Here is a 26,068-nt window from a genome sequence, read left to right as displayed (position 1 = left end):
GATAAAATCAAACAATTAATGGATTTCTCTCAATTAAGGTAAAATAAAATATACAAACGTCTCCATCAAGTAACTCAGTCTATTTTAGTGAAAGAGAATGCATAAAGATACTAAAATCATCTAACTGGGATGTCAATCTGGCTCTAAATAATATCTATGAACAACAGCAAACAAAAAACAATAAACCAACCAAAGCTTACACTCAAATTTTGAATAGATTATTTGATAAATATGAAGGTAAAAAAAAAAAAAAAAAAAAGAAAAGAAAAAAAACAAAAAATTGTAATCACGTTATTAACTTTCAATATATAGATGACCAAAAAAAAGACTCGATCAACGTGGATGGTACTATGGAATTATGTCAAGATCTCGGTATTGAGCCAACACAACTTGAATTTTTATTACTGTCACATCAATTAGGATCTGAAAGAATGGGTGAATTTACGCGTGAAGGATTCATCAAAGGATTCTTTCAATTAAAAGTGGATTCTATCGAAAAATTAAAAAGAGCCTTGAACACAACTTTGAAAGAACAATTTCAAACAGAACAAGGTTTTAGAAAGGTTTATAATTATGCCTTCTTATTTGGTAGACAAACAGGACAAAAAAATTTATGTAAGTATAAAACTAAAGCATAATAATCTATTTATTTATTTATTTTTTATTAGCTTTAGAAGCAGCGATTGAATTATGGAGATTGTTATTAAGTAGTCATAGATTTAGTTTATTAGAAGAATGGATAAAATTTTTAGAAGTATAGAATTTTGTAAACAAAAATACAAGCTAGCTTATTGACACCTTTTTTTTTCTAGGAAAAACATGGCAAAGCAATTTCTCGCGATACATGGTATTTGGTAAGTAGAATTGGTCCATTTATATACAAGTATTATTCACATTACATAGTTTCTTGATTTTGCAAGCCAAGAAGATTTGGATATTCAGAACTATGATTCTGAAGGAGCTTGGCCAATTTTGATTGATGAGGTAATATAAGGAAAAAAAATAGAGAGAGAGAGACAATAGAATTATTATTATTTACCTTTATATACATTAGTTTGTAGAATATATGCAGCAACAGCAGCAAACATGTTAGACATACTTCTGTTACATTTGAAATTGATGAATTAGATATAAACAGTATATCAAAATTATCAGATATAAATATACGTATTTCTAGATAAAAGAGGCATGTCATATAGAGTGGTTATAAAAGAAAAAAAATAATGTATTATCTAAATTAACTTTATATCGCTATCTACAAATATGATAGACATAATAAAAAATGTAATTTATAACATAAGCTGTGATGTTAAAGAAGAAACATAGTTATTATAAAATACCTTATTATAGTTGTATCCTAGTCTGGCTGTCATTCACCTTTTTTTCGTCGACAGAATTCGGTCAAATTTTATGTTTTTTTTTTCTATTCTTAGTAATCACAACTTAATAGAAATACCCAACTTAAAGTTATATGCATTTATGAAACTGTAAGTTTATTTATATTAACTATGCTAATCAAGTATTCTTGTAAAAAGATACAATATTTTATTAGAGGTCATTGCGAAAAAAAAAATACGATAAGGAACTTCTAATACGTTATTTAGATGACACGATATGGAAGGTATCCAGTCAGATACGCCTAGGGATTCAAATACTTATGCCTATTCATTAAAGATGAAATTAACTAAATTGTAACCAACTTCCGCATTATTAGTACTGTGCCAAAGAAGAAGGTTTGAAGCAATTTATCTCACTAAAATAAGATCGAACAATAGTCAAGCATTTTATTTTAAATTAAAAGGTATCTGTGATTAAGTATAAGTCGCAAAAAAGTGTCATTTACAGCCAAATATGATTATTTGTTTGTATATAATGAACTAAATATTGTTCGTAATTAATGACTACTCTTATTATCAATAAATATTCTATGAGCCTGTGTTACCTTCCATCAGCCATGGGAGGCACTATACAGACGGGGCGATTTTCAGTGCTATTCATAGCCCGGCCTAAAACAGGCTCCCCACATTTCTAAAAAAAAAAAAAAAAAAAAAAAAAAGGAAAAAAAAGAAAAAAAGAAGGAAATTAAACATGCATGCCTTTTTATATCTTTTCATAATGAAATGTTACACGAGTGGCTACTACTTGCATCTTTAATATTATAAATGAATATTACACCTAAACATTTGCTAATATTTTATTTTATATGTTTTATTAGATAGATTTTCGACTTTGCTTTGAGATAGGTTAATGATACTTTTTACTTATTGACCGACTAGGACAATACAGCATATTCTAGCACTATGTATTCAAGCAGTTGCTATTAATCTTTATTTTTTTTTTTTATGAATCAAAGGTCTAGTTTAACTGCTGTCTATATGTGTTATCAAAATTTCTATTTGAGTCAAGTTTTTCTATGTCAGGCATATTGTGAAAATAAGACTGCCTAATGCATTTTATTAATTTTTATTTGCTTCAAATTTGGTTTTATAAATCAATGTAAAAATAAACAGAAACTTTATGATTTAAGAAACTAAGAATAGGCATCATGAAGAATGTAAATGAGAAAAGTGATCATAAATCGGCAAGTTAATAGCTATTCAATGGTGAACATTTATTTTGATAAATGTTTAGTAAATAACTCTTTTGTCGTTTTGTTTGCGTTGGAGATGCAGGCTGTCATGGTATCAGCTAATTTTTATAATCTTTGGCTAAGCTTGGTATTGTTGATTATGAATATTGATTCACCTTGTTCCAGATCTAAAATCGGTTTGATTGTATTTTTTATGTAATTCTCATTCAATTGGCTGTATAGATTTTTGAAAGTATTCATTTCTAGACGAACAGCAGCACCATCTACCATCACAGAAAGAGCGATACGTTGGAACATCAGTGATAACTTTTGTGATTGTGATTCCAAACTCTGGTTTGAGTCATAATAATACAGAAACCATATGGTATATGGCTGGAAAGTGATATCAGTAGAAATTGAATTAAAAGACCTACAAAGGGTGTACGTTGACAAACAGTGGAACTTACTGCGTATCTGACGTAACTGCACCAGGTAGTTCCACGAATTGATCAACGTTGTTGCCTTGTTTTTGATCATAATCTTGGCAAGCTTTATAGATTCTTCATTCAAATAAATCGAAACGATATCCTTAGGAAAGAAATTATTGGTATTCGGGCCTAATTCCACCACTCCGTTTGTTGTTACCGCATGACTATCAATTCGTAAACTGGAAGTAACTAACAAATTACATATCAAAAGACCTATTTTCACTTTAGTTGTATTATCATTTTCAACAGCAACGGTTGTAATCCACCCATATTTGTTTTCTTTTCTAGGGAATGACGACTGATGTAATGTTGATTTGGTTCTTCTTTCAAAATGAGCAGAACAGTTCGTAACCTGCCATAGGGCTCTAAGCCATTTAACAACAGCGCTGCAGATCCATCCATAATCACTGTTTTAGAAAAAAGTTGTGGAATGGCATACCTGAGTTGTGGAAATTGGATCCAGTCTTTACCTATCACATTGGTAATGGGTTTAGACAGTTCAACATGTTTTGCATCTGATAAATGCATGTGAAATGGTGATGTCTTGATGATGTGGTGTTGTGATTTACAGGTAAGAATATAATAAAATAAAAGAATAAAAAGGGAAATAAAAGAAAATAGACAGAAGAAGTACGTTGAGACTTGTCAATAAGTTTTATTAAGATAAAAATGAATTAATTCAAGTATGTTCCATGTTTCAATTATGTTCAAATTATACAAAATAAGGGTTAATAATGTAAGAGTATTTATATATTTTGTGGAATAATAATATGATAAATTCTATTTGATGACGTAATCATGGAAGAGAATGATTATTTAATTGTTATAGATGTATATTCATGTCTTTAGTATACATTTATTTTTATAGCTAATATGTGTACTTTGAGTGAAATCAATTATTACGCGTATTTGTGTTGTTCTTAGTTTATCCACAGCTTGACTTGTAAAGTTAGATGTAAGACTTTTATTAATTATTTTTCTATACAAGAGTAAATATACCTAATATGTGTAGAGACAGAAGTGCACTATATGTTCTATTATGACTATTTATCTTGTTGTATTAAGTTACAAATCTTACAACCATGACATCAGGTCCTTTTTGTGTGTAGTTTTCACTGTTATCGGGTTCATATTATATGTTTTTCAATGTAATTGTCATCAGCTGACTTATAATGTCATGTTTCTTGATTAAACATGCAAATGAAGGAATTCTATCTAAATTCTCCTGAAACTCTCTTGATCCACTTTATCAAATATTATTGAAATTTCTAACATTTCATTATCTATAATATATCTTATTAGGTCGTAACTAGCACTTTTCTGACTCACATCTTATCTCAAACTTCTTTAACAATTCTTATAAATACCCCCATCAATTTAAATTCATAAATAAAGTGATTGACTTTAGAACTATTGTTCGGTCTCGTTGACGTTTTTTTGTCTTTTTATTATAATATACATATATTTTTTTTTGGAAATTTTACTAGTAATATCACACGGCTCCAGTCCTTCATTATCCCAATCTTCAACAGCCATTTTACATTGCTACTAACGCTGTTCTATATCAGGTCATTGACTACCAAACAAGATATATTGGTTTCATGGCTCGTTCACTTTCTGCTTCTGAAAGAAATTATTCAACTACCAAAAAGAGAATTACTTGGTATCATATTCGCTTTAAAGAAGTTTCATCCATTCTTATGGGGGAAATCCTTCTGCCTTATATACAGATCATAAAGCTCTTACTTTCCTCCATACTCAACCCACTGCCAATTCTATGATGATCAATTGGCTTGATACCATCTTGGATTATGACTTTAAAATTATTCACAGACCTGGTATTTACAATATACTTCCAGATTCTTTTATCGCGTCTTTTCGAACCTGAAAAAAAATGCTAGTGGAGGATAAAACTCCTAAAACCATTATTACTTTACAAATTGTCAACGACGATGGATCTATTCTTACATCTCGTGTGATGATGCCCTGCTGATTTAATAACACCAGCACTGGAAGAAGGATTAAATCTACTGATAAAAACTCATTTAGAAGGACATCGTGATGCTCAAGCTATGGTAACAGCTTTACATAGTGAATGAATTCATTGAACAAAGCTTAAAGAAGATACTCTTGACACAGTAAAAAACTGTCCCGATTGTCAAAACATGGATATCATCCATTAAAATCAATTTATGCTAATGCTCCATAGGATCACATTTATATTGACACCGCTGGACCCTATAACAATATCTTTACAAGGAAATAACTACATCCTTCTAGTTGTTGGTGTATTTACTAGATTTTGTGTACTTGGGGCAATCCCTGATAAATTATCCTTAACAATAGCACTTACGAAAAGAAATACACTATCTATCTCTAATGGGAAGACCTAAAATCATCCAAAGCAATAATGGTACAGAATACGTAAATAAAATAGTACGACTTTATATTGAACACTCTGGTATCAACTATCGGCTTGTAACAAGCTATCATCCTCGTGCAAATAGTATAGTCGAACACTGGGTGTCTAAAAAACAAAGTCCATCATCTATAAACGTTTATACTGTCAAAAGAAAAACTCAAGGTGGAAGCAATGTATTGGTTGATGGTACAGGTCCACTCTTACCAAGAGACGTACCTCCTTCCCATATTAAAGTGATATCGCGTAAAGTTAAATTGGCCAATACTGAAACTGATACTTATGAAGTTGAGGTAGTAATCAACCATAAGGATACTCCTGGTAATTACTTATACCAAGTCAGATGGAAAAGGTTATGGTGAAAGCGATGATTACTTGGGAGTCTGCTAGTAATTTCCATGACTACTCTCTCTCTCCTATTAGAAAATATTGGGCACGTCGTAATGAACAAACGCCTTCAAATGAAGCTAGCCTTGTATCTACTAATGACAGACCTAATAATAATGATAACAATAAACAAAAGTGTCGTTGTAACAATGCTAGTTACAAATCTAAAAGAATCAAATAAAGTATATATGTATATACTACTCTATCCTACCCAAGTATAATATTATTGTAGCCATCAACAAGTTAAATGTTATTCAGAAACTAGACAAGAGCATTTATTATGAAAATATGCAAATAAACAATTTTATGCATATTAAAAAAAATATAAATGAATATCTTTCCTCAATTTTCCCAAATAACTTGATAACTTCATTTTTTAGTGAGCGCAGTCACGTTCTTATTATCAATAAACATTCTATGAGCCTGTGTTACCTTCCATCAGCCATGGGAGGCACTATACAGACGGGGCGATTTTCAGTGCTATTCATAGCCCGGCCTAAAACAGGCTCCCCACATTTCTGAAAAAAAAAAGGAAAAAAAAGAAAAAAAAGAGGGCAATTAAACATTCGTGCCTTTTATATTGTTTTATAATGAAATGTTACACGAGTGACTACTATTGGCATCTTTAATATTATAATAATTATTGTATTTTTCAGCAAATAAGAGAAAATTTCAGAAAAAATAAGAGAAAATTATTGGACAAATAAGAGAAAATTATTGGATAAAATAAGAGAAAATTATTGAACAAATAAGAGAAAATTTTAGGTCAATTAAGAGAAAGTCCAAGAAAAATTAAGAGAAAAAAAATGGCAATTAGTAGAAAGCACTTTTCTCACTATTATTAACAAAAAATGGATATTGACTTTGATATGAACGAAATTTCTCTACGCGACGATGACATTGAAGCTGTACCTGAAATCATTGTCAGCGTAATGTCAATGATGAGAAAGAAGTGGGAGTACAACATCACTGCATCAGCCATGGAGTTAGATGAAGATGCGACGATGGAGCTGAAGGAAGGGTACGAGGGTGATGAGGCCAGCAATAGCTCGGATAAGGAGGAAAATGAAGCTGATGTACAGGGTAGTGAGAGCGATTTGAAAGAAGAGAAGCCTCTCAGAGATCTGGCCGAAAAAAAAGACGCCGCTAGCAATGCTAGACGTGTGTACACTCAGCAAGATATCAACAAGCTTATTTCCCTGTTAATTGAACAGGTTCCTGTAAAAGATGCAGCTTTAAAAACAGGAATAAATGAGAAATCAGCTTACCGTTTCAAATCGCAATGGCAGAAAACAGGGGAAATACCTCAACAGAAAAAAAGAGGGCGCAAAATGGGAACTGTCTCTGAGCTTACTGAAAAACACACAAAGTTTATTACCGACATTGTTGATGAGTGTTCAACTGCAACTGTAGCTGGAATACACGAGTTGTTGCTCAAAGAATTTCCAAGTCTCTCCGTGAGCCCATCCGCAGTATACAGACATCTTAGAACCAGCTGTGCACTATCTATGAAGAAGTTGGAGAAAATTTCATCTGCTAGAAACTCGGAAGAAACTCTTAAGAAGAGAAAGGAGACCATCCTTCAATGGCTAGCTGATAAAAATATGGACTTTGAGAATAATTGCGTTTTTTTGGATGAAGTAGGGTTCAATTTACACATGACACGCACTCGTGGCTGGTCCAAGATAGGAGAACCTGCTAAAACAACTGTCCCTGCTTCAAAAGGCACCACAATAACCATTCTTGGTGCCATCTCTAGCGCCGGCATTATTGACATCTCTTTGAGAAAGCCAATATTAGTTTCGGGAGCTAAGAAGAGAAGAATAGATGGGAAGATTGTTACAACGACAGCTAAGGTTGGAACTAGGACTGAGCACTATTTAAATTACTTGAGTAATGTGATGGATGTTCTTGACCGAAATAATATGAAGGGCTTTTACTTGGTAATGGATAATGCTCCCATACATAAGCCAGCTACAGTAAGAAACTTAATAGAAAGCAGAGGCTATAAGTGTGCATATCTTCCGCCGTACTCACCATTCCTAAACCCAATTGAGCTATTCTGGTCGAAGGTGAAGTATGGCGTCAAAAGAAGCCCTTTCGAAACTGGTGAGACACTCACACCCAGAATAATGGATGCCTGCTCCAAAGTAACTAAGAAAGACTGCCAGGGCTGGATTCGCCATTCTCTCAGATTCTTTGAAAAGTGTTTAGCCCTGGAGAAAAACTTATGAGATTTAAGTATAAGTAAATTTTTTGCTAATTGCCATTTTTTTTTCTCTTAATTGACCTAAAATTTTCTCTTATTTGTTCAATAATTTTCTCTTATTTTATCCAATAATTTTCTCTTATTTGTCCAATAATTTTCTCTTATTTTTTCTGAAATTTTCTCTTATTTGCTGAAAAATACAATATAATAATAAAAAGACTAGTAAATTCAATGAGACTGAACATAAATAAGCTGAAATCCCTTTTTTTATATTTTGTCCAGGTACTTTAAATTTAGAGTAATTAACCCTGTTTACCTTATTTTGAATATCGTCGAATTATTATAAAATTTTACTTCATTTTACATGGTGACATTGCCCCCTTTCCAGGTGGGAGTTATGCTTTTCTGTGAAGATTATAATGGGCATGTTGAAATGAGCAATGTACTTTATGTAAGCTAAGCATCATATGATTATGTTGCGATATATAGAGTGATAATGTAAAGTCATATATCATATGAAATGAAAAAGTTGCGGTTATATAAAATATACTATACTAGGAAGAATGAAATAAGCAATATACAAATAAAATAAATTATGGTATATAGTTGCTATAATGTAACTTATCTGTAGTGTGGCTGCGTTCACTAAAAGTGAAGCTATAAAGTTATTTGAAGAAAATGAGGAAAGAGAGAATCTTGTTTGTTTGTTCATTCATTGATTATGTATATTCTTCTTCCTATTTCTGTATGACTTTTAACTTGTTGATGACTACTATAATATTAATAGAAATATTGCACATGCTTTGATGACAATCAGCTTCAAGGCGTTGAAATCAGAAAGTCGACTTATCATCATATCATTGCTCACAAACTTTAGGATGAAATAAAATTATTTAGAACAGAAGGAGGAAGATGGTAACACATTCTTTGCTAGTATTATATTGCCTTAATGATTGTTTCCTGATAAAGTATTAGTTTTTAAGTAATTTAAAAAAAAACTATGATATACTAGGTATCATTCTAATTTTGTTCGGCTAATCGTTTATATGTTTGTTTATTTACAAGTCATTGTCTGTTAAACATCAACTGTATATCTCCTTTCATTTTGTATCATTGTATGGTCATTTAGACAACAAGCAGTAGTGTATTCTGTGTTTGCCTCAAAATATAAAATGAGCATGGTTATTAGGAGCATAATAAAGAGGCGGATGTATGTATATGTATATACATATATATATAAAAGATATGAATGATAAAGCTTTACATAATACAGTTAGATTTTACGAGATGGATCTTTGTTAACCTTTGCTATTAAATACATTTAGATATTTTATTCTGCTTCGTTTCAAGTTCGCATAATAAATATTATTTTGTTGCTGTTGTTTGTATCCCTTGTCACAGTCATGTAAACACCAATACTTCCAACATTTGCAGCAATATAATGAACGTGAAGTTCAAAACCATAAACTAGTATATTCTTGCTATTATCTTTTGTGACTAGTTTGTTACATATAGAAGCACGATTTACTGATCGATTAGTCTCAAACACTTTAGTAATTATCTTTCTTAATAAAGCTAATACTTCTGTATGATTTAAGGAAACAGAACAATTGTTTTGTCTGGTAGGTTTGAACTATGATGATCTTTTTTTTTGCTGTTTCTCAATTTACGTTCTACTTTAAATAAAACCATTGCTAGCTTTGAATTTAGTAAACACTTTGTATGCTACACTATGCAGAATCATGCAGCTACAGGAACTGTTACTCCTTTTTTCCTGCAAAAATTTCAATATAGCGGTGGATTTGCTCAGGGTCGTGTTTATTCTTCTTTTCTCTTGTTATCAGAGAACAGAAATCACGCTCAAAACATTAGTAAGCACCTCCTAACTTTTTTCCAAGTTTTCCTTCAAGTTCTCTTTCATATGAATGTCATGAACCAGAAGAGGGAAAGTCGAAATCAGTCAATGTAGTGATTTTGCTATGTTCGTAAGCTAATCCCATGACTTTTGTTTGACTTTCAGGATAATAATAGTCCATATTTAGTGCAGTCCATTTATGGCTTGAAATATATACACATATACATATATACTGAAGTCTCGTAATAATCTCTTGAAAAGTGTCTAACAATGGTTTTTAAAATATCCTCCAACATTTTCTCTTTTTTTCCGCAATGACCTCTAATTCGTCCAATAAAATTTTCCAATTATCTTTGAAAATTTTTGCAACCAGCTCTTCGTAAGTTAAAATCCTGTACAACATTAACAAAGGGCTATTTTTTTTTTTTCTTTCTTTCTCAATCTTTCTTTTCCATCATCTTTGTCAATTAAAATGGGCTCTCCTAGTATTCTTACCAATCCCATGTTCAACATGGGCTTCCTTTTGGTTTCTATGCAATTAGCTAAAAAGGTTGATTGGAACGACCCCAATGTTGTAACTTATGCCAGAATGGGTTATTATGGTGCCCAAGTGCTTGTTGTTATAATGGCATACGGTTTGATTACCCTTATTAAGAAAAAGAATGGTAAGTGATATTATTTATTTTTTTGAAAAAAAACACGTAAAAAAAAAAAAAAAGAGAGAGAGAGAGAGAGAGAGGTAGGAAGAGAGAGCGGGGGGATTGGGAATATAGAATAGTGCATGAAATGATTGAGTACATGTAAATTGATGATGAATTATATAATAGACACTACTGTCTTGACATATAATGCTCCTCAAAGGCCCAGTATGTCTGGTGATTCATCTGCTCCTCAAACCATTACTACAACCGTTAGAGATTATGATGTTGAACAAGTTAAACAATTCATTCAATCTACCTTAACTTCTATTGTCATCATCTCTGTGATGCATTTCCAATTCAAGTTTACTCAACCTCTTTTAATGCAATCTATTATGCCTATTAAAAACTTGTTGACTCATAAGGAATCTTTGATCCATCTTTGGGGTGATGCTCCTGAAGGTAATCTTGCTAGACCTTTTGTTGCCGAGAATCCTCTTGGTGCTCTTACTAATATGTTTGGTGGCGGAAATAATAACGCTGCTGCTCCTGCTGCTAACACTACCACTGCTTCTACCAATAATGAACACTCTCATCAAGAATAAATAATACTCCAAAGTGTTTTTATAAAAAAAAAGAAAAAGAAAAAAGAAAAAATAAATATATTAATTTAGATGTTTTATTAAAAAAATAGTTATTGCATTTTTATCAGCCTACTTTTTTTTTTTTTTTTTTTTTTTTTTACATAATGTCTCCCAATAGAGTACAAGACATGTTTAAATGCATCAGTTTTGCTCGAGCTGTAATCAAGCGATATAAAAATTAAGGAGACTTAAAGATTATAATATGAAAGAATAAATATTTACAGTTTAATTTATTATTACATAATCAAATAGAATAGAATAGAATATGAATTATTTACAATGAAAGATATTAGAACAAAAAAGTAGGAGGGGAGTTTTTTTTTTTAGCAAGCTTTTTCTAATGGATCTGTGATTTTTGTATCATTTTGATAAGGAGTTGATATTTCTTCCTTCAAATCATTCTCTTCTACTATCAGAGAGATGTTGGTATCTTTAATCTTATTTGCTACTAGGAAAATAAATGGAAACGAGATAAAGACAAGGATCCAACAAATCAGACACTCCCAACGAAGACGAACAGAGGATGCATCAATGCCAAAGGCTATCGCTGCACCCGCTGACTGTACAGCCTTATAAAATCCAGCATAACGAGCCAAGAGAGCAGGGTCATTGGACATGGCCCCCATTAACCAATATAAATAAGTTTGATAGATGGAATCCGAGAACCCGTAAAAGATGAATAACACAAAGGGTCCTCCAAAACGATGACTCGTCCAGTGAATAGGGTCAGAATAAGTCGAAGCATCAAACGTTAATTGGAAAGCGAAACCACCTGCCCATACTATATTTAAGACTAAAAATAAAATACAGAGAGCTATTAAGCCACGTGTACGACGTTTAAGTGATTGAAGATCTAGTAAATAACCAAGCAAGCCAGATCCAGTCACTTGCATAGCCCAGTAGAGAAGATCGTTCAGGGCTCTTGTTGAAGGATCAAAATAAATTGAATTGATTTTGAATTGATAAGCATAAAACCAATTGGAAGCCAAGAAAGCAGGGACTAAAGCAAGCATACGCCATTCCTTCCATACCTTCACAACACCTTTAACTTCAGTTCTCCAATCAGCAGATTTCGAAACAACAACACGTGTACCATCAGATCGAATCACTTTAGAGGGATTTGCTAATGTGAATGAAAATAAGACACCTGCCAACATAATAATGACAAATGCCGTATAGGTGCCAGTAGAGACACCTCCTTTATTTGTATTCTTTAGATTCATTCCAAGTGTAATCAAGGATCCAATGATACCACCACAATTAAAGAGAGCCCAAAATATAGCTACAGATTTACCTTTATTCTTTTCTTCAGGATAGGACATCATGATCGCGCCTTGAGCAGACCAGAAGATGGCTGCTAAACATCCAAGGATAGCACCAGCTGCTACGACAAATCCAGAAACATGTTTACGATCATAAACCCAGAATGCAGCTGAATAAATGGCATAGCCAATTGATCCGATCTATATAAGATAATGAATAACAGAAAAAAAAAGAAATAAACAATAAACAAGTATATACAATAGGGAATACTTACTGTCAATGTATATTTGACACCAAGCGTATTTGTAATTGAACCAGCAAAGAACCCTACAATTGCAAAACAACCATAAAGCGCACCATTAGCAGCATCTGTTAGACCCACATCCGAACTCATAGATCCACCTGCACCCAGACCTGATAAGGCATTAAACATACCAGGACAACATAGACAAACAAAGCCCAATAATATGACTTGCACAACAGGTGTATTAAAATGATCATGTATAAGCATTTTTTTTTTTTTACAAAGAGAAATAAAAAAAAAGTAATAATAGTAAAAAAAAAAAAAAAAAAAAAAAAAATGTATTGATTTATTTTTATATTATTTTCAAAAAACGATATGAAACTAACGTTTTGTACTTTTCTAGGGATGTATTTTTTTTTAACCTCTTCGATAACCGCGGAAGATTATTTGTAAAAGCTAATAAATCACTTTATATGTAAAAGAAACAAACTATTATACGATTAATGATTAACGCATAATAATGGAAGAGGAAGAAATGACTGCATTTGTGGAACAATTGTCATAATAAAGCTACAATGAAGAAGAGCAGTAGTTAATCTCTTACTGCTGGCTATTATTGATTAATTCTTCCGATTTTGGTAATCAAACATATAAATTTCTATAGCACTGTTTCGAATTTTTTTTTTTTTTTTTGCAATTCATATTAATGAAAGCCTACTGTGTTTTTTTTCGTAATTTTCTCGCTTATAATTAATAAATATTCATTGTATATTAATTTTAGTTTGAGAATATATAAGACAAAAAAAAAAAGGAACTGAGTTTTTTTTTTTTTTTTTATAAATATAAACTTTCTTAAATCAAAATAAGGGTCAATACAAAATTTGATAATTATTAGGGACGTTTTTTGTTTCTAAATTTAGTAACCTCTTATCCGAGCGATCAAACTAGTATTGTTGATTGATTCCGCGGAATAAAAAATGAGTTTAATGATTTCCATAACAACAGCGAATTCTACATTATGCTTAAAATAGTAAATATTTAATTTTATTTAAGAAAGTAACTTGTTGCAAAATTTAATATATAATAGAAGAGAGAGAGAGAGAGAGAGGCTTTTTTTTTCCTGTCAATATTGATATGGAATGTTAAAGATGACCTTCATCCATTTTAGATATGATTTGATAAAAATCAACTTCTTTAATCACAGGACCGTTGTAAGTACATCTTGCTAATTTCTTTATAGCTTGACAAAGCTCATCTCTAGTAAATTTATGAAACTGGCCATGTTGATTTAAAGCATACCAAATTTCAGTTGATGTTAATAATCGTTGGCTTTTATTCTTCTTTTCGATATTTATCATTAAGCCTTCATTATCATTACTATTAAACAATAAACGATCGATTAGAGTATGATTGTCATCATTAAGACTATCTTTGTTTTCTTCTTTACTCAAGAATGGCTGAAGGGGGTCATGTTGTGTTGGAATTGATTTATTTAACTTTCCCTTTTGATCTGATAATGGATCCAATTGACCCCCACAGACTTCATATCGTAATTTTTCACAAAACAAATGCCGTTCTATATCAATATGACAATCTAACATGCTTGATTCAAGTTGTTGCATTCCTTTATATTGTGAATGCGTTGTGAAGTTATCATGATTGATACTACTTGTATTATCCTGCAGAATTATATTATTAGAAGAGGATGCTATGTTGGTGGTAAACATTTGATTATCATTCATATTATGAATTTTATCTGCTTCTTTATTATGATTCATAACTTCCTTTTTTGTACCATTAGTTATTGAAACTGTTTTGTTTGGTAATGACTTTTTCATGACTGTTGCATTATCATTATTATTTCCTTTTCTTCTAGACTTGATACTCTGTAGAGATTCATTTGGAGGATATAATTGAACAAGTTTTATAGGCTCTGATGGTTGTTTTGTTGCTTTTGATCTTTCAGTAGGCCTCAAAGAGGCAGGAGTAGAAATTGAAAATGTATACTCTAATGGTTGATTTGTAGTAGTAGTAGTAGCGGTAGAAGAAGAAGAAGATGGTTTTGATAGTATCTTTTTTACTGGTAGACTAGTTGGTAATGATTTAGTTATAGAGGAAGATAGGTCATGGTCTTTATTCTGCATATGAATAGATGATGAAATAGAAGAATAGGGCTGTAAAGGATCATTACTAGCTAATGTTTTTATAGAATTACTTGATAGAGTAGAAGAAGCTGTTGTTGATAAAAGACAAAAAGGTAAAGAAGCAATGGATGATGGATGATTTGTAATAGATAAAAGAGGGTTCATATTTGGAAATTGACTCGAGATATTCTCATTGAACGGATAAGAAGAAGAGACTGGAATACTTCCTTTTAATACACAGTTTTCTGCATCCAATCTTTGTATAACATCCCGGAGTTGTTGATTTTCCTGTACAAGTTCAGTTGTAACAATTAAATAGGTATCTTGAACTTGTTTTAATCTTGCTTCAAGCTCTTTAACATAACGCTCCTTTCTTTCCCTAAATGCTCTCTGTGCTGCTCTATTTTGAGCCTTTCTTTTAATTTTTGGATCTTGATCTAACTATACATAAGGTGCAAAACAAAATGTTTATTTATACATATATCTGTATACATATTTATATATGTATGTTTCAACTTTTATTATCCAAGAAAAAAAGATCTGTACACTTACGTCTGAAAGACTTTCTTCATTAGACATTGGCTTCCTACCTGGCTTTTTAGTATAAATACTAATAAAATCGTCACTGTCTAATAATTATTATAAAAATTAATAATTTTTTTTCTTTATAAAAAGTATCAAATTTCTATAATACCTTGCTGACTGCTGTCTTCTTCTTCTTCATGTGATAACTTTGGTAAAGTAAATTCTTCTTTCTGTAAAGTAACATTTGTTTCACCATCATTATCTTCTACAATGTACATAAAGCGTGAGTAAAAAAAATAAATAAATAAATAAATAAATAAATAAAATAAAATAAAATAAAATAAAATAAAATAAAATAAAATAAGCTTCTCTCCCAAATAGAGTCTATTCTAAATACAAATAAATAGTTACTTGCTGCTTTAACAATATTTCCTGTTAATTGCTTTTTCTCTGCAACTGTAAACGAATCATCCCATTTCCTTTTATCATGAAAAAATGGGTTCAAATCTAACATTGTATTCTCAATGCTATTTAACGAGCTGAGTTTAGTAGTAGTAGCAGCAGCAGCAGCAACAGTAATAGTTGAACCTAATAAGGCCCTTTCTACTGTAGTTGATACATTATCTATCTCATAAGCTTGGCTTATTGTATTATTTAATACTTCCTTCATAATGTTTACATAGGATAAACACGTACATACATACACAAAAGAGAGAGAAAGAAAAAAAAGAAATAAAGTTGGTTAAGTTTTATTAGATTAAAAGAAGAAAAAAAAGCATATCATACAAAAAAAGACCGTCATGTGTAATACGTTTGATATTCAAAAGTTAAAGTTTATATCACATCTCTTTTTTTTTTTTTTTAATAAAAGTCTATATAGACTTTGTTTTATAAATAAAGAAAAAAGAATATATGTATATAGATTTATTTATATGAATAACATTTGGTTAATTGCTGTTAAAGTATTCATTCTACCGTTCTTTAAAGTAGATTATTTTCGACACTTATTATTTACTGTAACATCTCTTTTATAAACAACTAAAATTTGTACTTTTAACCATTCCAAATTTAGGAACTGTGTATAAACTGACAGAAATTATTGGAAAGGGAAAAAAAAGGGGGAGGAATTATTATTTTAACAATTAGGATATGAATGTACTACATATGATGAGCTACATCATATTATATAGATGTGAGTATACACAAGATGCAATATGTTAATACTCCTGTATAAATATATTTGTATATGGAAAGGAAAAATAATATCATGTGCCCTTTTATATATGTATCTACATGTATGTATTTAGGAGTTCTACAATTCTATAATGTTGTAGTCATACTTCCTTACCGAAATTTAACAGAGCTATTCTTTATTTTCGGTAGGGATTTTCTTTTCTTTAGTTTAACAGTTAAAGTTTTATAAAACTTGGTAGTCATCTTGGCTTATCATGATAGGGCACGCAAAATTAATTTGGCCTAAGGAAAAGAAAAAAAAAGTGATTCTTTTGATACATGTTGTTGGAAACATAGATCATATTGTGACTGATTCAATTTGGTTAGTTTATAAAAAAAAAGTTTTAAATCAGGGCCAGTTTACTTATTTCAGATTAAACCGTTTTAAATGACTTGTCTTCTTCTTCTTTTATTATTATTATTATTATTATTATTATTATTATTATTGTTTTATTATTTTTTAAAGAGCTTTACAAGTTTTTAGTGGACATTCAAGATTTTTGAACAAAACCTAAAGGGGGTCTTCTCGACTTAGCTTCTAAGATAAAACGTCCTAAAAAAAAGTAAAGAGAAAGAGAACAAGATGGATATCAATTGCGTTACTGGACACGGAGGAAATGCGGACTAGAAGGCTTTCCAACAAAGCATTAAACAAACCTATTGAGGTAAGCAGAGCTATTGATATTTGCACAAAATTTATCATTCTCTGTGTTACTTGCTTGTGTCCTGAAGAGGGGAGAGGGTGGAGGAGGGATACTGCCACTATTGTATGAATGCCTTCTACGAAGCGCGTCATAATAGTACTATATAACTCATATTACTTGAAAATTAATTTGGGTGGTATGATTATTACAAACAGTTTGCAAGTGCGATCAACAACAATAAACGTCAGCAAAATGGTAAAGATGTTACGGTCAAGAAAAAAAAAAAAAAAAAAACTCCCCACCATGAATTTTTCTGTTATAGGGTTTTCGAGGTACACATACACATACTAAAGATAAAACTACCATAAATATATAGGCTCATTTCTACTGAGTATATTCCATCAGCAAAATAAATGTGACAATAACCTAAGGCACTTTTTAACAAATAAAGTCTTAACAGGTCAATATAATTGACATTGCTATCATGCATCAAAGATTGATAAAAGTCATTAAAGTAATAAAATTCCAATATTTTAACTAAATAATACAACGACATATGCGCATATATGTGTACATATATAATATATTATGTAGAAACAATATATTGCTTGTTTGCATTAGCCTCGAAATATTTAGCATAGGTGTAGTCCTTTATTTTTCATTTGTTAATGTTGTTGTATCAATTTAGTAAGAGGTTCCATCTAGAAGGAAGTCTCGAAAGCGTAAGAAGCTAATAACAACCCAAGAAAATCTCTTGACTGTTACCACCATTTTAGTACACCTTTATTGCACGCTAGAACTAGTTTACACAATTTTAATTAGAATTGAAATGATGCTGTATAGTGATTTGCGTTTGAAATTTAAGATTCTGGATAATAAAATTCAAATTTTTAGCCAGCCAATCAAGTATTTTTTTAGTGCATTCAAAATTTCCTGTTACCATTCAAGTATTTTTTTTTTTCTATTGATGGAAAATAATAATAATAATAAATGTTGAAGGTGAAGCTGTGAGTAGAGGGACAAACTTCTGACAAATGATTATTACTGAGGTTGATTCATCCAGCTGTACTGATATAATCAAAGTATGAATGCTTATTACTAGCTTCTTTCTATCTTCTGTATTTAAGGTCAACGATCAAACTTATTGTTATCGGTATCTTATTTTCTTTTCTTTTCTTTTTATTCCATTGCTAAATCTTAAGCTACCTTTCGTTGAACCTGTGGGGTCTTCCATCACTAGAATCACCAGGACAAACAAGCTAAAATTCCCTTGCTCATTGACTAACATCGCTGTGGATTTTATTCTATTTCTGAAAGCTACTTGGAAAGGAAGAGAGTTTATAAAACAAACAGTCGAAGCTCTAAATAATCAAAAGCGAAACGCTGTTCAACTCGTTGAAAACACTTCATTACCTTGTTCATTTGTACGCAATTAATAGTATCAATCTATTCGATTTGATCATTTTATTCCTTATTATTATATGCATATAATCTTTCGCGATAATTAATATCTTATAATAATAGAGTTAATAGTTATTCAGAATTAAAGTACAATATTGTTTATTTTTATTATTATTTTACATAGAATAAATGATACAAAATAATCATATACAAAACTAAAAAAAAGACAAAGAAAAAGAAAAGACTCTCTTTGTTTTAATACGAAAAGCTTTTACTTACAGAAATAACCACAAGATGAATGATCAACGAGTTTACTTTTCAACAAAGGAGGATAGTGGAGATGTACAAGACAAGCTTCCGATATTAAATAAAAAAGCCTTCTCACCCTCCCAAATCAGCTTTTTGCATCAATGTATAATTGACCTTATTGATGAGAGTCTGATAAACAATACAGTGAGAACCTACAACCGCATAGAATTTGTGGACGATCATTTTCAGAAAGTAATAACAAATCATTGCCACCAACATACGAAAAAATAATAAATTTTCAGATATAAAACGACCAAATTCACTTGAATACCTAGGGCTCTTTTCTCTCCCCTCCCCTCCAACTTCGACTTAAAAAAAAAAAAAAAAACCAAAGGAGAATGAATCACATTACGTATGGAGGTTTTTCTTACTACAGAGAATCTATTGACTTCCAAGACTAACATCAACTTTATTACCGGAGGAAGGATGCAAAGCTTGATTATTATTTTTTTTTAATGCATGGTAATACAGTGATAAAACATCGACTCTCTTCATTTATTGATCCTTAAGTAACAAAAGAAAATTTGATACAAATATCATCTTACTTAAAGTAGCACAGCATCACTACTAACTACTACTAAGATTATTATTGTTCAATTTTTTTTCTGCAGCAGAACCTTCTGTCAAAATTAAAAAAAAAAAAGTGACTCCGCCAAATAATTTGGCAAAAAAATTCAGTAATAGAGTGTGCTATGACTACTTTCGTGACTAGTCTTTTTGGAAAAAAATTTTTTTTTTCCTTCTTTACTGCTATTGTTGTGATTTTCAATCTCGAGATAAATAACGAGTTTATTTTCATTTCCTTCCTCTTCTTTTTCTCTCTTTGTTTTTTTTTCTTTACTCTTTTATACATATTTAAACATGTAAAAAAGGTAAATATAATTCCAATTAGGGAAATAAAATAAAAAAAAAGTGTTTATACTGATGAATGTAATTTGCGTCTGATAACTCATGAGGGCTCAACGTCGGTACCACGGTGCTTGTCACTCGTGGAGGACCCACCGACGTCCTCGTGGATGAAGTCAACTTGCCTACGTCTGAATTATACTTTTTTTTTTATTATTATTACTATTATTAAAATAAGTTTTACATGAATGCTAATTTATTATATTATTTAGGTTATGAAATATATCGTATGTGCTATATATGTATTTTTGTATCCTTTATATGTGTTTTCCCTTTTTTTTCCCTTTTTCTTTTTGTTTATATTTTTAATAAAAAAAATTTTTTTTTTTTTGGTTAAACAATCGTATTTTTTTTTTAATGAATAGCTCAACTAATTATGATTGACAGCTTTATGAATATTAAATGAATCAGGTTGATTTCTGTAACCGGTTAAATTAGTTAATTATAGATCAAATCAACTTTTATAGCCTTATAATCAAAGTAACTTTAGTATTATTATGTTATGTCGTTGTTTCATCCTTATACCTTTGATAGTTTATTAGTATTATTGAGTATTTTTTTTTTGATATTTTAACCTCAATGATAAAAATAACTTTATTACGATACTTATTGCATGTACACTCTAATTAAACGAATATTCTAATGAATAATAATAATAATAATAATAAAAGAAGGTTTATTTTCCAGTCATTAGTATATTAAGAAGAAAAAGAAGATGAAGATGAGTGGGGAGGTGTAGGATGTTGATGACTATTAGTAGAGGGAGTAATAGATAATTGTTCAAACATTGTATGATGCCTAGGTGATAATGATAATTGATCATAAGAGGGAAGTGAATTTGATAAAGGTACAGCTTCTTGTAATGCTGCAGTACGATAAGATGGAACACGAGATAGATCTTGACCATTCCACCATAGGGGGTCTCCTCTATCAGATGATGTAAAGGAAGGTCTATTATTAGATGGAAGCTCCATAGTGGACCTATTATGATTATTATGATTATGATGATTATTATTATTAGTAGTAGTATTATTATTATTAAAGTGTTCTGATGATGAGGGTTGTGGTATATCGATCGCTGGAGTCGTTGTTAAACCTTCGACACAAAGTGTAGTTTGCCATGCTTGTTCATATGCTGGTAGGGTATTGATTTCAGTTTGTTCTGAAAAGGAGGAAATAATGATGATGGGTACTGAGCAACGTAATTCAGAGAGATGGCCATCTGCATTGATAAGACAGATGAAAAACTTGAGTTTATGTCGAATACGAATCATTTCATTATCAGCATCACAAAAGGCAAGATGAGATGATAAAGGTGGAATCTCCAAGACCAATTCTTTTGTCCAAATGATCGATATCGGATTATGCTCTGTCAAGACAGGACAATTGACAAAGGGATCCTCTACACGTACTTGTCTTACAATTCGATTGTCTGTCTTTGAACTTTCACTTGTTGAATAAGTACAATATTCTTTTAAGGTACAAGTCAGTGAACGAACTCGTAATTGAGTAGCGAGTGGGGTGATGTTGAAGTTGACAGGTAAACGTTGTCCTCGTGCATATACTTTAGAAGGTAACAAAATATTATAAGCGATCTTCTCTGCCCAAGTATTATGGATCTCCATACTTTGCATTAATTCAAATTCAGAGGGTAACATACAACGTATGATCTTGACTGTTTGCTTTTTCACTATATTTTGTACAAATGCTGTACGTTCAACGACGGCCTTTAAACGATATACTACCTGTCCACCTTCTGCTTCTAAGGATTGTGGTAAATTTCCAGGTAAAAAATGTTCAAAATTCCATTTGTGTTCACCAGCTGCTAAAGTAAATACTGTCTTTTTGCTAGTAGTAAGTTGATGATCTGTGACAATAGGTATAAATTGCCACTTGTGTTCAATAATTTCTTTTTCTTGTTTATGATAGTGTTGATGATGTCCAATTCCTAAACAGACAGACACACACACATATATATGTATTAGGGTAAATAGAAATACTGACATTATTCATTTGTTTCCAAGTAAAATTTTATTTTTACCTTCAGACCAAGATACTTTCATTTTACCCGTAAATACTAACGTAACTGAACGTACTTTGGTAGGCTCTGACAAGAACAAAGTGATGGTTCCTTTTAATAATTTTCCTGCTGATTCAGAAGCGTTCCCCAGCAATATTATTTCATTATCTTCCAAGTCTATTTTTAATTCACTTGTTTTATTTCTCATTGTATCTAAATACATTATATAGTAACTAGTCCATATATAAATTCTTGATTTCAAAGCCCTTTTGAAAAAATAATAATAATAATAATAATAATAATAAAAAAAGAGAACAAAAAAAAAAAAAAAAAAATATGGTTGAATTTAAAAAAAAAAAAAAAAAATTTCTTTTTCATTACAACTGAAACCAGTAACGTAGTAACAAAAAAAAAAAAAAACTTAAACCTATTTCTGTTTCTATTAACTAACTAACTATTATTATAATTACTACTGACTGGACGAATTAAAACGGCTGCGCAAAATAATGAAATTTATTTGCATAGTCTGTATGAGCACCAATATAAAAACCACCTAATGATTTACTAACGTCCATGGATCGAACACTGGGATCAAGCCAATCTTGAACAAATCCTATTTGCTCCGGTAATCCGATTTCACCGATAGCCTGTTCGCCCATTAAAAGTGTTCGCAATAAAATACCTAAAGTGATATCCTTTTTTGAATAGTAAATCAGTGTCTTTTTTTGTCCTAATAATAATCCATGTGTTGTCCCCTTTTTAATATGATCTACAATATCTCGTGCTACCAAAGCTGGCGCACACAAATGAATTGAATCTGGCCTGATTATTTCTACTTTTAGCTATTTTTTTTATTTTAGTTAGACACCATAATTACCTTTCTTCAAAATTCATTAATGAACATGCTTCTACAATATGTCTACAGCCCAAGGAATGACCTACTACTCTTAAATAATCATGTTTTCTACGTAAATCTAATAATCGCCAAGCCAACATTTCTGCTCTTTCATGACTTTCTTTGGTTGCTATATTAAATTGATAGGCTAAACGTGTTGCATGAAGCCCTATATCGAGTGCAATAGCACCTGCAATGGATGTTGGCGTTGGCAACTTGAAATTTTTAAGTTGTTTAAAGTTCTTTAAAAGTAAATAAGCTGATGATCCAACTGAAGCAATGGGTATAGGAATATTAGAATTAGAATTTCCTGATGGCCAAGAGTAACTTTCCTCCCCCCCGTCAATGTTAATACACAAGTAAACAAATATATATACGTATTCAAAAAAATTACCCTAATGCTTTTGAAGACCATTGATGAGTTGGACTTAAAACAAGTAAACGATGTGAATGCATCCAATCTTCAAAATTATCTGGTGAATCACCTTCAGCTAAAAAGCCTTTTACATAAACGGTTACTTCAGATCGTTCATGACTAGGTCGTGATAATACTTTTAATGAAGGTAATTCTGTAAAATATTTCTTTCTATTCTTGATGACATTAACTGCAATTTTATTTGACATTTTTTTTTTAAGAAAAAAAAAATAGAAAAGTAAAGGAAAAAAAAAGACATATATTTATTATTATTATTATTATGAACAAGGGATATTATATTTACAAACTATATGTCTTCTTTTCTTTTTTTTTTTTTCTTTTTTTTTTCTTTTTTTTTTCTTTTTTTTTTTCTTTTGTGTGTGTGTGTGTGTGTGCGGGTGGTGGTGGTGGTGGTATATATTAGCTTGTTGGACAAGATAAATCATAATAGGGTATATGCCTTCTAGTTGTCCAAGCAAATCCAGAAATTTGAATTGCAATATGAATTGTAATATTTAATACATCTTGTTTATTGTCAAAGGGCATATTGGACGTCACTTGTACACCACAAGCATTATATAAATCTTGAAACGTTGTATCATTAGCTATATCTGAAGCATAATAAATTGACATGGGAATTGTAATAAATGATTTCTTTTTTGCTGGTAAAACGAGAAAACCAGAGGTGCCAGTACCAAAACTTGCATCTGTATTATCATCTGAAATGGTCATGTCAATATATTGAATACGTGTAGGGACCCAATTGTTTGTATTATCCGCTGTCATATTCATTAGCCAATTTGCTGATAAACTCTTCTTTGTGCTATTCGTAATTACTTGAATGGAACCAATGTTGTCAACGTCATTTAAAGACAAAACGGGAATACGTGGCCATACAAAATACCATACGATAATAACGACTACAAATAATAAAAATAAAATAGAAGCTGCTGTACGATAACGCAATCCACAAATTCGCTTCCTTTTCCTTCTTCTTTTATCAATATCAGGTAAATTCATCATTTTATCTGTAAATTCTAGATCATTTCCTTGTTGAGAGGCCTGGTTATTGAGTGAGTCTGGTGGCATACCATCATGTAACATGGATCCTATACCTAGTGTAGTAGACGCTGGTGCTGCATATTCTTCAATATAAATTGGCTCACTTTTTTGATTAGGATCTCTTGCATGATGTGAATAAGGTAAATATGAATTAGCTCTATCATTATTTACCGTTCTCCATTTCTTGTGTTGAGTTTTTGCATAAGGGTCTTCATATTTATTAGATGTTGAAAAAGGGATCGCATTTGCATATAATCTACTTGTACTACTATCTGATGCTGTTCTAGAATGTATGACATCAGAAACTGTACCATCAGAGAAAGAATCTAAAAGAAAAGAAAAGAAAAGAAAATAGTTTTAATATTTACTATATAAAAAGGTACATATTGAGCATTACTATTACAATTACCTAAATGTTGATTTTTTTTAGCTATTCTATAAGGGTCATTATCTTCATAAACAGTTTGTAAAGAAGACTGTCGAATATGATAATTTTCAGGCTGTGTTGGTGGAGACTGACTCATGTACAAAAAAAAAAAAAAGAATAACAGGTATAAAAAAAATAAAAAAAGACAGAAAATAAAGAGGGGTTTCTTTTCTTTTCTTTTTCTTTTTACGTTAGAAAAATTCTGTAAAAAAAAAAATGTACATCTCCTTATATGGAATAAAAATTTAAAACAAAAATAAATCATGATTGGCTAGTGTAACCATACATGTCAACATTGATTATAGAACAGGTTCATATGAAGTTTGATATTTATCTTTTATCTCGTTGTTTCTTTTACGATTAAAGAAGAATTTTATTTTAAAAGAAAAATTAAAAAATGACCAATGAGCACATAGCATTTATATATGCTGTTTTGCCCTGGTCAGATCGCTATGGAAAAAAAAAGGAAAAGAAAACCCCTTTTGGGATATAAAAGGGAAAATATTAAAGTATATGTATAAATGATGATGATTAACTATGAGAAAATCATTGTTGTATTGGAAGAAGATGATGGTCAGAAGGTTCAGGGATTTGGGAGTGATGCTAGATAGCCCATCTCCAAGCAGAATTGTACATTTAGAAGGCGTTGTTTCTTATATAGTATTTCTACTTTAAATTCAGACGATGTTAGTTTTTTTTCTGGACGAATCAAAATTAACTTTCAAATATTTAGCTTACCTTTTTTAGACAACCGAAGAAGTGAGATTAGTTTTTAAACAAAGTAAACATAATTTTCAGACACTTACCTATAAAGCATCTAAACATTGATCCGATACTCTGGTTACCCATGACACACAGTGAGCGTAGTCGAACTATTCGATGGCGTCTTAGTTGGTTACTCGGAGGAATACCTAAAGCCTGCCCATATCATCCTCATGTACACTTTTAGTCGGTCACACGCCACTGAATGCTTGCACATGCACACCCGTTTATTCTTGCCACGATCAATTGCAGATCCCCTTTCCTTTCTTTTAAATCATCTCCCTCAGCATAAGTACCAAAATTCTCAGAATGTTTCTGACTGGCTCTATCGTTGGTCAGTTATGTGTACCATTCTACAGGAAATGGATTAATTACTACACGACAAACTACACCCCCCCCTCCACTTCTTGACCCAGGCAGGAAATTTCTCAACTGATTGTCCCTTTAAACTTGTTAGCAATATTCCTCCTTTTTTTTCTCACCTTCTCTTTTTCCTTTCCTTTACCTTTTTAACCTCTTTTCCCATAAGAGGGTTTTTAGATACTTTTTTTTTCCACATAATTTGAACTGACCTGAGCAATCCAATATAATAAAGATATTGATGCGCCC

At 31.1% G+C, this 26,068-nt stretch overlaps 10 protein-coding genes across 10 annotated transcripts; 4 read left to right on the top strand and 6 right to left on the bottom strand.

Moving 5' to 3' along the window:
- The first annotated feature begins 239 nt into the window (after positions 1-239).
- On the top strand, positions 240-828 carry BX663DRAFT_106435 (Cullin binding-domain-containing protein). Its single transcript, XM_051521476.1, has 2 exons — positions 240-615; positions 669-828. Exons 1-2 carry the CDS (start codon positions 351-353, stop codon positions 758-760), a joined length of 357 nt encoding a protein of 118 aa, XP_051381366.1. The 5' UTR covers positions 240-350; the 3' UTR covers positions 761-828.
- A 1,867-nt stretch (positions 829-2,695) lies between these two features.
- On the bottom strand, positions 2,696-3,699 carry BX663DRAFT_544146 (uncharacterized protein; the record flags this gene model as incomplete). The annotated part of the gene is made up of 2 exons (XM_051530880.1): positions 3,497-3,699; positions 2,696-3,464 (listed from the first exon to the last, which is right to left on the bottom strand). The coding sequence occupies exons 1-2, from the start codon at positions 3,583-3,585 to the stop codon at positions 2,696-2,698; spliced, it is 858 nt and encodes a 285-aa protein (XP_051381365.1). The 5' UTR covers positions 3,586-3,699.
- A 2,104-nt stretch (positions 3,700-5,803) lies between these two features.
- Positions 5,804-6,186, top strand: BX663DRAFT_514273 (uncharacterized protein; the record flags this gene model as incomplete). The annotated part of the gene is made up of 2 exons (XM_051528283.1): positions 5,804-5,970; positions 6,075-6,186. Coding segments are annotated over exons 1-2 (195 nt in total), but the record flags the coding sequence as incomplete, so codon positions are not given.
- Positions 6,187-10,220: 4,034 nt separating this feature from the next.
- BX663DRAFT_106305 (inorganic phosphate transporter Pho88) lies at positions 10,221-11,279 on the top strand. The gene is made up of 2 exons (XM_051521475.1): positions 10,221-10,592; positions 10,755-11,279. The coding sequence occupies exons 1-2, from the start codon at positions 10,400-10,402 to the stop codon at positions 11,168-11,170; spliced, it is 609 nt and encodes a 202-aa protein (XP_051381363.1). The 5' UTR covers positions 10,221-10,399; the 3' UTR covers positions 11,171-11,279.
- Positions 11,280-11,490: 211 nt separating this feature from the next.
- BX663DRAFT_514265 (major facilitator superfamily domain-containing protein) lies at positions 11,491-12,995 on the bottom strand. The gene is made up of 2 exons (XM_051528282.1): positions 12,747-12,995; positions 11,491-12,672 (listed from the first exon to the last, which is right to left on the bottom strand). Exons 1-2 carry the CDS (start codon positions 12,981-12,983, stop codon positions 11,533-11,535), a joined length of 1,377 nt encoding a protein of 458 aa, XP_051381362.1. The 5' UTR covers positions 12,984-12,995; the 3' UTR covers positions 11,491-11,532.
- Positions 12,996-13,743: 748 nt separating this feature from the next.
- On the bottom strand, positions 13,744-16,075 carry BX663DRAFT_514262 (uncharacterized protein). Its single transcript, XM_051528281.1, has 4 exons — positions 15,555-16,075; positions 15,413-15,489; positions 14,164-15,301; positions 13,744-14,093 (listed from the first exon to the last, which is right to left on the bottom strand). The coding sequence occupies exons 1-4, from the start codon at positions 15,661-15,663 to the stop codon at positions 14,074-14,076; spliced, it is 1,344 nt and encodes a 447-aa protein (XP_051381361.1). The 5' UTR covers positions 15,664-16,075; the 3' UTR covers positions 13,744-14,073.
- Positions 16,076-20,521: 4,446 nt separating this feature from the next.
- Positions 20,522-22,187, bottom strand: BX663DRAFT_514257 (uncharacterized protein). Its single transcript, XM_051528280.1, has 2 exons — positions 21,920-22,187; positions 20,522-21,826 (listed from the first exon to the last, which is right to left on the bottom strand). Exons 1-2 carry the CDS (start codon positions 22,119-22,121, stop codon positions 20,577-20,579), a joined length of 1,452 nt encoding a protein of 483 aa, XP_051381360.1. The 5' UTR covers positions 22,122-22,187; the 3' UTR covers positions 20,522-20,576.
- A 146-nt stretch (positions 22,188-22,333) lies between these two features.
- Positions 22,334-23,524, bottom strand: BX663DRAFT_514251 (uncharacterized protein). Its single transcript, XM_051528279.1, has 3 exons — positions 23,301-23,524; positions 22,776-23,188; positions 22,334-22,720 (listed from the first exon to the last, which is right to left on the bottom strand). Exons 1-3 carry the CDS (start codon positions 23,415-23,417, stop codon positions 22,384-22,386), a joined length of 867 nt encoding a protein of 288 aa, XP_051381359.1. The 5' UTR covers positions 23,418-23,524; the 3' UTR covers positions 22,334-22,383.
- A 55-nt stretch (positions 23,525-23,579) lies between these two features.
- BX663DRAFT_456854 (uncharacterized protein) lies at positions 23,580-24,879 on the bottom strand. The gene is made up of 2 exons (XM_051523871.1): positions 24,680-24,879; positions 23,580-24,596 (listed from the first exon to the last, which is right to left on the bottom strand). The coding sequence occupies exons 1-2, from the start codon at positions 24,792-24,794 to the stop codon at positions 23,629-23,631; spliced, it is 1,083 nt and encodes a 360-aa protein (XP_051381358.1). The 5' UTR covers positions 24,795-24,879; the 3' UTR covers positions 23,580-23,628.
- A 761-nt stretch (positions 24,880-25,640) lies between these two features.
- Positions 25,641-26,037, top strand: BX663DRAFT_514244 (uncharacterized protein). The gene has a single exon (XM_051528278.1). It carries the CDS (start codon positions 25,675-25,677, stop codon positions 25,828-25,830), a length of 156 nt encoding a protein of 51 aa, XP_051381357.1. The 5' UTR covers positions 25,641-25,674; the 3' UTR covers positions 25,831-26,037.
- The last annotated feature ends 31 nt before the right edge of the window (positions 26,038-26,068 follow it).

Source organism: Cokeromyces recurvatus, assembly GCF_025118155.1.
Source record: "Cokeromyces recurvatus strain NRRL 2243 chromosome Unknown BX663scaffold_18, whole genome shotgun sequence".
Taxonomy (NCBI): domain Eukaryota; kingdom Fungi; phylum Mucoromycota; class Mucoromycetes; order Mucorales; family Mucoraceae; genus Cokeromyces; species Cokeromyces recurvatus.
The sequence above is the reverse complement of the archived record's forward strand: the minus strand, read 5'-3'. Positions and strand labels throughout refer to the sequence as shown.